Source organism: Uloborus diversus, chromosome 5, assembly GCF_026930045.1.
Source record: "Uloborus diversus isolate 005 chromosome 5, Udiv.v.3.1, whole genome shotgun sequence".
NCBI lineage: Eukaryota > Metazoa > Arthropoda > Arachnida > Araneae > Uloboridae > Uloborus > Uloborus diversus.
In genome coordinates this window covers 40,781,491-40,796,790 of record NC_072735.1, presented here as the reverse complement: position 1 = coordinate 40,796,790, position 15,300 = coordinate 40,781,491, and the positions used below count along the sequence as shown (strand labels likewise).

General features: G+C 32.0%; 1 protein-coding gene across 1 annotated transcript in view; it reads right to left on the bottom strand.

Annotated features, from left to right (window-relative positions):
• LOC129222177 (cell adhesion molecule DSCAM-like) overlaps positions 1-15,300 on the bottom strand; it is a 102,132-nt gene that overhangs the window by 70,980 nt on the left and 15,852 nt on the right. Inside the window, exons 4-5 of the mRNA XM_054856642.1 lie at positions 4,675-4,944; positions 954-1,364 (exon numbers count right to left, since the gene is read on the bottom strand). Of these exons, the coding sequence (XP_054712617.1) occupies positions 954-1,364; positions 4,675-4,944 (681 nt within the window). The remainder of the gene's footprint in view (positions 1-953; positions 1,365-4,674; positions 4,945-15,300) is intronic.

Sequence of the window (15,300 nt, the reverse complement as noted above, 5' to 3'; positions counted from 1 at the left end):
ATTAAAAATAATTCCAGCATGCACTTATATCGACATTTTACAGTGCAAAATGATGGCTGAAAACACTCACTTTCTTAACGTAAACAGTCAACTGCAGCATGAACACTGCAGCATGAAACATAACCTCGTAGTGGCTATTCATACCCTTCCACTACTGCCTTGTAAATACCAACTGACTCATGAAATTCACTCTGATGAGACTAGATGACTGCAACGTATTCATTGGCCACATCAACTTCAGTTTAAACCGCCTAAAATTCTTATTGTCGAAATCCAAACTTATGACTGTTTGTTACTGGACCCTTGTCTGTTACTGCGGTACCGCCACCCTATCTTATCCCAAAAAATTTGTGGAATATCTCAAGACATCCATTTTTCATTGAAAAACCTCTTTTTTATATTGTAATTTAATAAACTAAACTTTTCAACTATATTTTTAACTCTTCCAAGGTTCCTAATCTGATATAAACCATGAAACAGAAATAAAGTTCACCAAAAAATTAATTATTAATTTCCACAGACGATATAAGAGTGAAACCCTATTTAATAATATCTGCAAATGTAACAATAAAACCAGGTAAAGTTTTGACTTCAGTTGATCAGCTTTGAAAATTTGAGGAAATGAAAAATGGCAATTATCTCTCTCAAGTGGAGCCTTTCTTCTTTCTACCTTTGTTTTAAGCATTCGTAAAATTCCTTTTGTTTTTAAGTCAAATTTATGCCATTCAGTTTATTTTAATCCATACAAATTAGTGTAAATATAAACACCTATAGTCAACTAACAGAAAAATATATGTATGAGACATAATATGAGAATATAAAACAGCGAACATTTTCATTTAGTGATTAAAAATAGTAACATGTAAAAACTACAGCTATATAGCTCTCTAAATGATGATTAATAAGTTATATCTATCAGTTACAACTGAATTTATGAAACAGTTCATGCTCACCTTTTTTCCAAGTAATAGATTCATAAGGATATCCTCCAAAAGGACATATCACTGAAAACTTTTCTCCATTTATAGCAGTCAAATTATTGATATTTCTGATGAAAACGTGTCCAAATACATTCAATCTGTTGGAGTAGTCAATTAATCCGGCATCGTTTGATGCTTCACATGAATACACTCCACTGTTTGTAATCTCTACAGCGGTGAAATTTATAGAACTTGCTACGTCTCCGTTGCTTGTTTGATATGAACTGATAAGAACGCCGTGCCTCGTAGAAAGTGTCCATATGCCATCTAGAGTCCATCGGAATAAAGGCTCTGGGTGACCGGATGCAATGCAGGTTAAAGAAACATATGTTCCTGGTCTCACTGTCTTTTCTGGAAACGTCTGTTTAAAAGATGGTGATAAATCTGAAAATCAAACATTATGATTGAAATAAACAGTTTGAATTTAACATTTTAGAAACAACACATTTTTCAAAAACAGTCTGAATTAAAGATAAGAATGATTAAAAATATACTGGTGCAGTAACAAGGTCATGAGATCAGTAGAATGTCACAATTGGTAATTTGGTCATGATCAGTAAATTGTTGGCTTTTATAAATTAGTGGGAAACATAACTGAGTTTTTTTTTCTTTTTTTTTTTTGAATTTCATTAAAGTAAGAGTTTAAGAGGAAAACAAAAATAACAATACCATTTCAAAAAAAAAAAAAAAAATAAATTCTGAGATCCTAAATATTTATTTTTCTTTATTTCAATGAGGGGAAAAATAAAGATTTGTGCTTTTAAATAAAATTGAGAAGGTTTTGAACATTTTTAAACGCCTTTTAATCAATAAAACAGTAGGTTTTTCTAGTTTGAGTCGGTAATAGAGGACGAAAATTTAAGATGTGTGTGTGTGGAAGATTTGAGCAAACCTACAATAGAAAAGAAAATGTTTGTAGTCTCCAATTTCTCCACAGATGCAATCTGGAGAATTGAGGATTGTTATTTTAAAAAAGTAAGAATAAGTTTATCCATGATTGGCAAGAAATTTATTGAAATTGGTGTTGAGCAATCTGTTAAAAGAAACATTCGGAAGGATTCCAAAAGTCCATCTTGCGTTTTATGAATTATTCCAATAGGTTTGCCAATCAGCAAAAAAAGTATTGTTGACGATATTTTAAGAACTTTAATTGGAATTAGAACATGAAAGTTAGTAGAAAGGAAGTGGCCTGTTTGACTAAAAAATCAGCTGAATCATAACCCAGATTAATACTATGACCTTTGATCCAAGAAACCGTGGTGAAATTTTAATTTTAAGGAGGTTAACTTGAGTACTAAAAGAAAGAGGGGAAGAAGGGGAAGAATTCATTAAGGCAAGGATGGTTGAAAGGCTGTCAGAAATAATATGAAAGAAAAATGGAGAAGTGATAGAAGAGCAGAACTTATAAATCCAAATACTAGCTTAATTTACAGCGGTGAGTTCGGCTTGAAAAATAGAGTTTTCTGACTTGAGAGTAAATGAATTAGAAAAAAAAAAAGTCATTCTTATAATAAACAATGAAGGATCAAGCAGTACCATCATCTGTCCTTGAACCATCCGTATAAATATAATAATGATCGTCATTCAAGTTTAATTTTAAGGAATGATCAAAAATAAAGTCGGAGAAAGAGATTTTGTAACTGCGAAAAAACAGTTTTGATTTCAAAGTTAATTGTATCATAAGAAACATTGTCAAGCAGAATTTGCTTAGAATTTTTGGAGAATTGAAAGAAAATATTTTGATAGTGAAGGTACAAAAACAGAGGAAGTGTGCCTGCAAGGACTTGGAGAGCTTCAGTAGAGGTTGACCTAAAACAATGGGTTAAAAGTAGAAGTAAAAGTCGTTCAATAGTAGAAACGATATTATAATAAGAAGGAGTAATTGCTGGAATCCAAATTCCAACAGCATAGTCTATAACTTTATGGAAAACGTTGTTGTAAAGGATTTTTCGTATTTTAGGGGAGAAGGAGCCTTTATTGTATGAAATACGGTTGAATTTCTGGAGGAGAGTACATATCTGTTTACTCTCTAAGGTATTTACTATGGGATACAAAGTTAACCCGTAACAGGGGAGTTGAAAAAGTAGGACGTAACAGGGGACGTGAGGTCTCAGAGACCGTTCAATTTAAAAATGTCTTAAAAACCGTGTAATTGAGATACATTCCTGTGCCTTAGATGTTCTCTGAACTTTTAGTAGCACGGGGGAAAAATATTTTGGACTTAAAATTGAAATATACCTTTTTCGAGGACATTTTGCTAGAATTTTAAATTTTTTCGAGAAAAATCACATGCTGCAGTAAATAACGTACTACTCACAATAAATATGAATCTGTTATGTGCTAATGATTTCAGTTTAGTTATTAAATATATAAAGAAATTTTTAACACCGGAAAAGTAATTATATCTCTTTACTGGAAAATTTTGACAGCAACTAAACTATTAGTATATCGCGTCGTATTTCCAGAAATAATTAAACTTTCATTGTCACTTTAACAGTCACTGTGTACCTTTTAAGAACATTTTAAACAAACCTTTTAAACCTTTTTTTGAACAGTTTGCATCTTTTCCGCATAACGCGGATCAAATAAATAAATCCATATTCGCCGTACAAATGTTAAAAGCCGTGTCTACTACTGCCGAAAATTGCACCACCGAAGGGAAGGTGAAGTCTCACAGACAGCTCCTAAAAAATGCAATGAACTTTAAACCTGATGTACGTGCCAAAATATACTGATGAGCAAGGGCGGGGGGGGGGGGGGGCGTGTTTAATGTCACAATACAAAAAGCTATTGGGACAAACCATTCAATCGGACTGAAGTAGGGGTGGTGGGATAAGCTTTTAAGCAGTCTGTGAGACCGCACCTCCCCTGTTACGGGGTAAGAAGAGGGTCAAAAACAATGCTAAGATATTTTAAATTATCGGTGAATTTATTGCTTGAATTGAAAATTTTATCCTATTTTACTGTTAAATTTTTCAGTAGAATAAACGAGAGTTTAAAAAACGAAAGATGCTACTAGCAGGCTCAATCCCGGTACCTTCGGATTGGCAGGCGGCTTTGCTACTACTTGGTGTGTCTCAACTTGTATTGCGCACCATACAAGTTGGGACACATCAAGAAAGAGGAAATATGGTGTTTTGTGTTTCGCACGTAACACCGTGTATCAACTGGGTATCATACTTGAGGTGCACCAACTGGCGCAGCAATCTTTTTTTTTCCGGTACAATTTACTGTAAATTTTGTATGTAATGTAAACACTTAAGGACCGTGGTAGCCCGAACGGTAGAGTGTCGGATTCGGGGCCGGAGGGTCCTGAGTTCGAACCTTGATGGTCGAAGACCCACCGTCGTCATTAAAGGGGACTGGGCGACGTTAAATATGCTCGTGGTCTCAATGTCCTCCAAGTGAAACGATACCTCTGGGGATGCTAGCACCAGGTAGCTATTAGCTCCTGGACTAGTTCTAAATTCTCATTAACTGTTCGATCCGGTGATGGTGCTGCCATCTATCGGTATAAAAAATATTGGAGGCAAGGCACTTAGTATGCAGTCCTCGACATAAATACAGTTGTAGTCAGTTGTGACTCGGAATCGGAATGTAAACACTTCATTTTAAAGCAATATTTACCATAAACATTTCCTGAATTTTTAAACAGTGCAATGTATTTTCTGTACTTTTTCCAAATAATAGTTACCTCCAATTATTATTCTTGCAGAAGCTTGGGCTGAATGAAGCTCTCGTTGAACGAAACATTGATATATTCCAGCATCTTGTCTTCTTATTTCTCTAACTTGAAGTAAAAAGGGATGTGGAAATGATATTCTTGAACTGGACTGTAAGAGTACCATATCTTTTCGCCAAAGCACAGTTCCAACAGGATTTCCAATCACAGAACAATTTAGAGTTGCTGTTTTGCCAACTTCAAGACGAAGCTCAGGTGGGGTTATGGAAACTTTGTATGGCTCTGTGAGAAAAAATAATATTCAAATAGAAAAAAAAAATGTACTCAAATCATACAGGATGTCCACACTTATCAAGAAACAACAGTAAATTTTTAAAGATAGACTACTGATTCATTTTACATAATAGTACTTCAAATTACGAATGGAAATTTTATTAATGTTATCTAAGTTAATATATTTCTAAAAAAGTTGCGAATTTGTAGGAAATTTGATTTTTAGTAAAATATCATCAATACATCTAAATCAGTTTTGCTCTTTTATTATCAAACCTAAATAAAAAACGAAATTTTGAACATTACTGTTTCCGAAAAAAATTAAGAGAGCTCTCATGAGATTGTACGCAATTTCATACTGTTTAACATGTGATTTGTCTGTAAACAATAGGAAATGATAAGTTTTGCTTTACAAAATCCCGTTTGTTTAAAACAGCTATACACTAACTTTAGTCAGGAAACAATGAAATTTCCTGCATTGTCTTCGTTAGGGCGTCAAAACTGCTTCTAAACATGATTAGCAGAACAAAGGATTTGCATAAAATTCAGATTTCACTAATTTTTGTAGAAATACATTCATTGACTTGTACAGCACAAATTAAAACCTCATTTAACCAATTTTAAATAGTTTTAATTCAAATTTTACGCCAAGCTTTAAAGGTTAAAAATTTACTGATAGGGCCCGAATAAGGTGCTCATCAGATTGATGCATAAATTAAAAAATCAATCATTTGTTCTTTTACCTTAAACATACTAATTATGTGAAAAAAAAATGGTTTAAGACTTTGATAGTTTTCTTCAAAAAAGCTGTTGCGTAAGAGCAAGTTCATATAACATATGACTTGCTTTTCTTCCAAATTATTCCGAGCAATTAAAGAAGATTAAATCAATTATTTTGAAGATCTAGTACTAAATATGGTGAAAAGTAATATACGCCCAAACTTACCATAATAAATTCATAATCTGTGCCAGAGCACAAGTGCAAAAAGAAGGGGAAAAAATAACTCAACTGCTTGTTCAGCTAACGACATCTATAAATCACGTAAAACGAGTTATCTCTTTTTCACGTGAATTGGAGTTCTGTGTAAAGATTTTCTGGTGAAAATATTGATAGGCAAATGATTTTGGAACAAGCTATTAAGAAAGTTGTTCTGTGTGGGGAAATGAATAACGTATATTGCTTAATATCGATTAAAAATTATTTCAGAGCTGCATAATAATTCTTCTGCTACAAAGGAAATCTTTTCTGTTTTGAATTACGCTTATTCTTGTAAGAACGATTTGCTTTTGAGTATTTATTTGAACAGTTTTTCTACTAAAAGAAACGACTACGACGCTAATTAACACAAAATTGCTTATAACTACATAGCTGCATATTTGTGAGAAGTATCTTTGTATATTTGTTTTTTTCTGTACAAAGGGATTTTTTAGCCTTTCAATTTTTGTAAACGTAACTCCTCTAAAATTGTTCTGGAAAGGATAATAGAATATAGATATATTTTCCTAAAAGCAATACTTTGGAAAATTTAAAAGTTATAAAAGTTGTTATGATATAAAAATGTGATTGGTTTTGAGAAGTGTTGTAAAAGAGTAGTTGAGAAGTGTTTTAATGTTAAGTATTTTTTACTTTCGAAAGAAACAATTAGGGAAGGAACGAAAATAGAATACATTAGATGCCAAAAAGTCATCGAAACATTTTAAAAATTTACAGAGCGATAACAAGTTGTATGAACATGCGGTTTGTGCCATAATATTTCATAGGTTCAAGATTTTTTTAATGACATCGTAAAAAAAAAAAAAATCGTAACAGTAAGAAAAAACAAACGTCATGTGAGGTTGTTTAATCATTTTATTAAATAGAAAGCAATACATTTCACTATTAGAGTCACATGTGTGTACCGTTTGTGGACATGGGATGAAATAGATTACCGTTTAGATGTGGTTCGAGCAACACACGTGCGCTCTATATAACTTTTTTTTTTTTTAATAGATACTTTCCTGCAAAAATGTTGCTAATGCTGTTGGGAGTATGTTTATTAAAATTAGTTGTTAATTTGCTGACCTCAAAGGATTTTAATAAATGAGCATGTCCATGAAACTAGGGACATCAAAGTAAAAAAAAAAATAATAGTAACTTCATTGTACCGATCGATATTTGTTTTCCTATTATATCAAGTATAAAATATTATATTTTTATAAAACTATGCCAAAAAAGGAATAAACACATTTCTTGTAAGTTTTATAGGCAAATTTTGACAACACTACTCAGTGCCTATGTGTTGCTGTAAAGGATGTTTTTTTAGAGGTATATAACTTTAAGTTGGCAACACTGTTTGATATGTGTGCCATTTTGATAGCTGTCCTTTGTTTTGTATTATTGCTTTTGTCACTATTTGTGACTCAACCAGTTGGATGGGATCCGGAAGACAACTCTGATTTTTTGAACAAGATCAGAAACCGAGCAATCCCTGGTCCAGCATCCCCAGAGGTATCGTTTCATTTGGAGGACTTTGTGACCGCGAGAATATTTCAGATCCCTCAGTCACCATTAATGAAGACGGTATATCTTCGATCCGGCCAAGATCGAACCCGGGACCCTCCGGTCACAAGTCCGATGCCTTATCGATCAGGCCACCACTGCCCTCTTTCTTCACATACTGTAATTTTCAAAACAAATTTCCAATTTGTTCATTTTGAAAAAGCTCAGTCATCTGAACCATTTTACTTTACCCTTTGTTCCCCTACTTTTGAAAAATCTCATAACATACGTCTGTAGTTATAACTCATATATAATAGTTTTATTTAATTCTTAAAAAAAAGTGTCACATAATGATCTTGCACCATAAAAGTAAATCAAAATTTAATGAGAAAAAGAGCAATTGTTGACATTTTTAGAAGTATTGAAATTCTAGGAAATTAGATATACTTTAGCTAATATTCGTATTTTAAGCAGTAAATATTCATATTGTCTTTATAATCCTATCAACCCTGGTTTTGGAATACCTATCTTTCGAATATTTAGTACGATTTCATAGGATAAATATTCAAGAACATATCTTTCAATACTTTCATAAGCGAGTTTAATACTCTCCGAAAACGGGAAATTTTCTCGGATCAAAATTTGAATTGCAAATTTTGGAACGCGTATAGCTTTTCCCAACGAACCGTTTCTATTGTTATTCATTCTTAAGTCAGAAGAACGGATTTGAAATTGTTGCTTACGAGGATATTTTAATTTTCAAGATATCCTGAAATGAATCGAAATAGCAAGTATAGACGCACCATATGGGATAATTTTGTCTTAATTTGGAACAAATATATGAATTTGTGTCCTTTTTGAAGTTGATAAAAGTTTAACTTTAAAACTCATTCAAATGCAACTCATGAAGAATGAGAGAGGCAGTACGTGTTACATTGGAATGAAATCCGGCCTTTAGTTATTTAATAATGTTGACGTTTAACAATTGTTGAACACGATACAGAAACTTTTCATCGAAACTACGAAAAAACGAAAAAAAAAAAGGGAATTAAATAAAGATGTTGAATGTTTCGAAGTAATGTCCTCCGAATGTATTAAATAATGGCTATAAATGTTTGAACTGACGATAAGCAGTATTACAATTCTTGCAAATGATGGACGTAGGTAGTAAACAAAATACAATTCCGTCAAAAAGTATATATTTTATTTATTTAATTTTTGGGTTGAAATTGCCTCCAATTTTGTTGTGCTTTCAAATTTCTTGTGAATAATGAAGCAAAGAATGTTTCCGGAAATGCATAATAATTTTTAAAAATATTAATTATAACAGCAAAATGAAAAATGTAAAATAGGTTTGTGTAATAGATAAAAGAGAATCACTTCGGCTAACTATATTGGTAGTTGTCATTTTCTATAAAGAATTCATACAGACACATTTAATGTAAAATACAGTAGGTTAAGTTAGGCAAACATCCCAACATTTTTTTCTTCAATATTCATTGCATTTTTCTAAAACTGCATACGATTATTAAATATGACTTAAATAACACATTTTGACAATGTATTTGTTGAGAAAAAAATCCCTTTTTTTAAAATAAAAAAGCCATATTTTAGCAAAAAACTACCATTTTCTGAACACCTCCAGTGCATTCATTTTTTCATAATTTTAGAAACTTCTTGTGTCAATCTCTTCGTTAGATACCAGATAGTGATATAATCCTCAAATTTGGAAATAATTAGCAAAAAACAGGTTTTATTTGTAAATGTTTAAAAATTCACCAGAAGAACGTGCTTTCTGCCCCCTAAGTTTAATTGATTATTATTTCAAAACCACATATTGCTTGTACAATAACTTTTCAAGATTTATATCAGAGTAATACGTTTAATTATCATTTTTACAAAGTGTCAAACCTTTGGATTTAAATACTTTTTCCGTTAGAGTTGTTGGCGTAGATATAAACTTCGAAAACGTGGTTATGAGAAAATCAAGAATGAAAAAGTAAATTTAAGTTATTAGCAGTGCATTTGAGTTTAGTAAATTTCTTCCAGTTTTCACAAAATAAATAAATAAATAAATAAAATAAAAATAAATGCGGATTTGGAAAGAAGAACGGTGGGGCTCTCTAAATTTCTCAAAACCTCAAAATCAATTTTTTTCGAAAAATAGGGCGTAATCCCAGCTTATGATGTTGTGGTCTGATTGAGTTATGACAAGCAAAGCGTTATTTCTCGCTAAAATATTAATGAATATTTATCTTATGTCACAAATTCCTATTTATTGGTGTACACTCGCATGCGAAATTTCTTTTTAGTATAACCATAAGTTCATATTGTATAATGTTTTGAAAGTTTAGCTGAATTTTTAACCATCCTGTACTGTTATTCATATTAAAAGAGTTCAACAGAACATCAGTCACAATTTTTGCCGTTTTAGCGAGTTTATAAATGAGACAAATAGAGAAAACAAGAAAATTGCATCGATGTTTATTTCATATCTCAAAGATTTGAAAGTATAAAAGTATTAACAAAGCAACACATATCCTTAATTTAGACATACCGAATGACACGCACTAAAACGGTGTGTTCTAGATGGCCGGAATAATTTGACAACGACATTTGAAGAAAAAGCTGTTTCCAAATGACGTGAAGTTAAATGTTCTACAGTTTGACTTTTTGATTTAAAATATTCTATGCATTTCAATGTACATATTTGAAACAGTAGAATTTAAAAAAAAAAGCTTAATCAAGTTCAAAACAGAGGGATCAATTCCTGTTTTCTTTCTTCAAAACGAATGAGTGACAAGTAAGCTTTTGTGCCAAAAACAATTACGTCAAGATTTAGCCACTTGCAAGTGTTCCTTAAGATCAGGTGGTTTGTCTCACCTGTTGCACACGGGAAAAAAATCTAACTTGCCCCGTTTCTCAAATACAGCCAAAGCATATGTGAATCAAGGAAAACAAACATATATTTTAAAATTACTTGAATTGTTGAGATTTAACTAATTGCACGAACGTTTAAATTAACATAAACAATTTTTTAACGATACACCTAACGCTATCACAAGTGACAATCATGATAGCTATGAAGAAATAGGCTTTCTAACTGAAGATTTGCGAAAACTACCTTACAATATTGTGTACCTAAAATGTTTGCCGCATTTACATGAAAATAAAATACTTCGATTATTTTTGAACCAAATAAATTCATTTGATTTCTTTAATTGTTTGTGTCAAAGTTGCGTAATTCATATAATATAGTTCCAGTTATTTTTGTTTTTGTTTAAGTTATATTTATTTTTTGTCATAATTTCCCAAACTGTGTAACTTAGTGTTATTTTTATCCATAGGATACTGGTTTTTATTTTGTGTTCTTAAATTCAGTTGTGAATTTCGTCTCTTTTTAAGAATTAAAAAAAAATGACTTTACGCCATTCGGAAACACTCTTAAAAATCATTTTTAATCATTTTGGCAAAGAGTTTTACAATTTATGCTTTGCGCTGAGGTGAATGCAGCAAGTTTCGAATGACAAAATTTCATGAAAAAGCTCTTGCAAATCCACTAACTGCAGCAGAAAAAATCTTCATATACTGCAAGGAAATAGGCGAAATTAAAAAAGAATTTTGCAATAAATCATTCTTAGACCAGTTGAGAAAGGAAGATGAAGAGTTTTCTGCACTGAAGCTAAGATTATGTCGTATACTTTTACACACTACTACACTTTCAATACTGAATGAAAACTTAACATGTACGGATGCAACGATTTCTAAAAAGTTTTAAAACTTTTTTTAAAAAACTTCGTGTTGACAAGCTAATTTATTATCAGATCGGTTTTGGTACAATCTTATTGACAAGTGCACTACACACTTAATATATATATATATATATATATATATATATATATATATATATATATATATATATATATATATATATATATATATATATATATATATATATATATATATATATATATATATTATTTGCAGGTTTACTTTTTTTTTTGCTTTTCATTCAGTTTATTAATTACACTTACTACCTTGAGACACTCGTACTATTTATTGTGCTACCATATGCCCTGTATAACTACATCAAGCACATTGAAAATCAATCATATATTGCTATACAAAATTTTTAAAAATCCCTGAAATTTTACCGTAAAATTTACTGGCATTCATGTTGCTAGAAACTTTATTGTAAAAGCCTAGAATAAACAAACAATAAATAACAAACTTTATTGTAAAAGCCTGTAAAATTTAACGGTTGAAAAAACGAGAACACTGTGTCTAGTTGTACTGATTAAAAAGAACAAACTGCACGCAGTTGGGTCCGAAACTACGCCGTCATGATTCGAGACCACTTCGTTACCTACCCTACCAAGTGAGCTCACACCATAAGTGAAGTGGTGTATGAATTGGCTCTGAAATCGCTTAATTTTTTCCCGTCTAATTCACGGTTTTTTTTTTTTTTTTTTTTTTTGTACTTCAAACACTCCGTTTTACCGTAATAGTTACCTCAAAATGTTCCCGAATGTTTAACAGTGTACAAGTAGTATATATACGTCTTGTATTAATGCCAGGAAAAAAATGTAGAGTTAGAAAAATCATTGACTCATGACGGTGAGAACGACCAAAATCATTAGCTAAGAAAACTTTATATTTATGTAGAGATTCAAAAACATATCAGTATGGAAATAAGTATCATTAAATTAGTTTCTAATTATATTCCTTTCACCACTGAACGTTGGAAACAAGTCTTTAATTTCTTATAGCTCTTAGTTTAAGGATTTTACACTCTCTACCCAATTGCCAAGACTCTAATTCGCATTTATTATGTTCTCCAACTGTCTTACAGTTTGCATAATTGTATTGAAGGCTTGATCTCCGCAGTTTTTACTTCCCCATTCAGCAGTAAGTCTAACTCATATTTATTCACAAGTTAAGAGATTTTAAATTATCTGGTATATGCTGTCTTCAATAAAATACGATTATCTCCATCTATTAGTCTTTTGTGCAACTAAGATTTTGGAATTGAAAATCTCTAAAGACTTAGTTTAAACGTTATCTACGTGCCGCTCGCAGAGCTTCATTTTCGATATCTACAAGGTGTGTTTATGCACTTTAAGGTGATGATAGTTTTGCGTGTGATGCAAACTATGTATTTACTCCTTATATAAATTAGATTACTAGTTATAGTATTCCTAGTTTCATATTTACTTTTAATACATATTTTAACTAATAAATATTTCTGTTTGTACTTGCTTTGATTATTAATGATAACGGTGAATTACTTTGGGGTTTGTTATACCCTATTGAGTGGCAATACGTAATCAAAGACGCTTATATGTTTCGTGTTTGAAACCCTTGCTATCATCTAGAATCTCGATTACTGAACATTTTTACCATAAGTCTGAAAGTTTCAGTTGCAGCATTCTCTAGTGTTTTTACTTCTAAAGTTTGCCCTATCATTCCAATAACTGTTCTATTCATAAATTGGATCGTATTACTGCTTCTAACTTTAAATTGTAATACATATATACGTACAGGCGAATCGTGATAACTCGAAGATTATAACTCGAATTCTTCTTTATCTCGATGTTTTCATCGGGTCACAATCTATTGAGACTGTTGTGGAAACTTCCCATAACTCGAACTACCAATAACTCGAACGTTTTAGACGGTCCCTTGGGAGTTCGACTTAACGAGAGTTGACTGTATATACATCGACGCAGTATATACATCTTGCAAAAAATAATCTTCTAACTTACAACTTGTCCTTCGTTTTTACATAAACTGGGATGTTTATTGTTATGGTATAAAAGTGTCGTCTCTCTTACGTGGTTGAGAAAGTACAAGCGTTCAGTTCGACTCTGAAAGAGAGATAAAATTACTTAAATGTATTAACAAGTTTTCCAAATATTTTAATGCTGCAGGTAGGCTGTGAGACGAAGGCATAAAATATGCTTAGCATAAAAAAATGGTTTGTTTGCAAATTTCGGGGACTACAGAAAGTCCTGACTGTCTACAGATGAAAAAAGACTAATGTCCCCCCCCCAAAATACTGTCTCGTAACCATTAGAGTGCAGTGGTTCCCAACCTGTGGGTCGTGACCCCCAAGGGGGTCGCAAAGCCTTTCTTAGGGGGTCGTGACATTACCCCTACGTTTAAAAATGTTTCAATGCATAGTTCAAATATTAAAATACATAGGGAAAAAATATTATCATTTTAAAGTAGCATCAATGCTTGAGCTCAATGGCGAATCTAGGAATAGGGCTACGGGACTGCAGCAACACCCCCCCCCCTCATGCCAGAGTGTCTTATACCCAATATCCTCTAAGATTATCGTAAACTTTATATTAGAGATTTCAATCTCTACAAGTTTCCAAAATCCCTCTAACATCATCAAAAATCGTCTAAGCTTTCGTTTTTGGAACTTCAATTCAATAATTTCTGTGAGAAATTTTCTACATCCCAATCCTTATCCTGGAAGATGCCTTTTAGTTACGTTTTTAGCACTTAATTTTGGAAATATTCCTGGGAGAGTTCCGAACCCCATCATGTCCCCTAACTTCATCAAAAATAGCCAAGAAATAGGTGTTTAGGATTTTTAATTCGCTAAAAAAATTCAAAAAAAAAAAAAAAAAAAAATCCAGGGGAGTGCCTACTGTTCCTCTTCACATAATTAAAGATCGTACAAAATTTCGCTTTTAGGATTTAAATTTCAAAAAAAAAAAAAAATCCTGATGATGGTCTCCGATCATTTCCTCTTATCATCAAATATAAACTACTATTCTGTATCTTTGTTCCTAAATTTCGAAAAGGTTTCTTGGGAGTACCCCCATTTCTCTCTACCGCCACATCATTAAAACATGTCTAAAATTTCTTTTTGGAACCTCAATTTCGAAGAAACTCAGAGGGAGAGTATCCGAATCCAAAACTTTTCCCCAACAAAGATGGTCAATAATTGCGTTTTTTTTAAAACCTCAAAGTCAAAAATTTTCCTCAGAAAAGTCGCCTGAACCTCTTTTTTCTCTTTGTTTCAACAAAGACGTTATTTAACTTAGCTTATATAGGACGTGTTATTTTCATTTTCGAAAAATTAGAGAGTATCCCCGATCTTCCTCCCCCTCTCCTATCGTTAAATCGTCTACAATTTCAACATAACATAAATTTCAAGGGATTTCGAAGGCAGAGTCTTCACGCTTGAACCATCCATAAAAGTTCCCAAACATCTCTTCCTCCAAACATCACCAGGGGTCGTGTAAACTGCAATTTTAGAATTGCTACCATTTCGAATATTTTCCGAATGTTTGACTTATGACTATAGATTTATATTGTTAATTCTTTTTCTCCGCTTATACTTGTATAGCGCAATTCTCTTAATTTGATTGCTCATATGTTGGTAATGACAATCCCACCCCCCCTCCAAGCAAAAATCTGGACTATCTCTGTCTCTCTCTTTCTCTTGCGATATTTACGTTTGAAAAATTGCATGGTTGCCAAACGTCCTCCTCCCATTTTTTTTGACCTCGCGACTGCCTTGGTAAGAGATAATAAGGTTCACTCATTCAATGAAAGTTGGAGACAATATGACTATATAATATTTTTATGACCTTAGTTCCTCAGAAAACCAAATCCTGCATTCACCACTCCTAGGACGCAAGAATTTTGAAAGTGTTGAAATGTATGTTCATCATTTCCAAAACCATATATTATTTTTATTTCCGCAATCATTGTAGAAGTAAAAGAAACCGTTAAGCATAAATAAAATATCTCAAGCACCTTGAGTTATTATGTAAAATATGCGTTACGTTTGAGCATACTCTCACACACACACACACATACATATATATATATATATATATATATATATATATATATATATATAT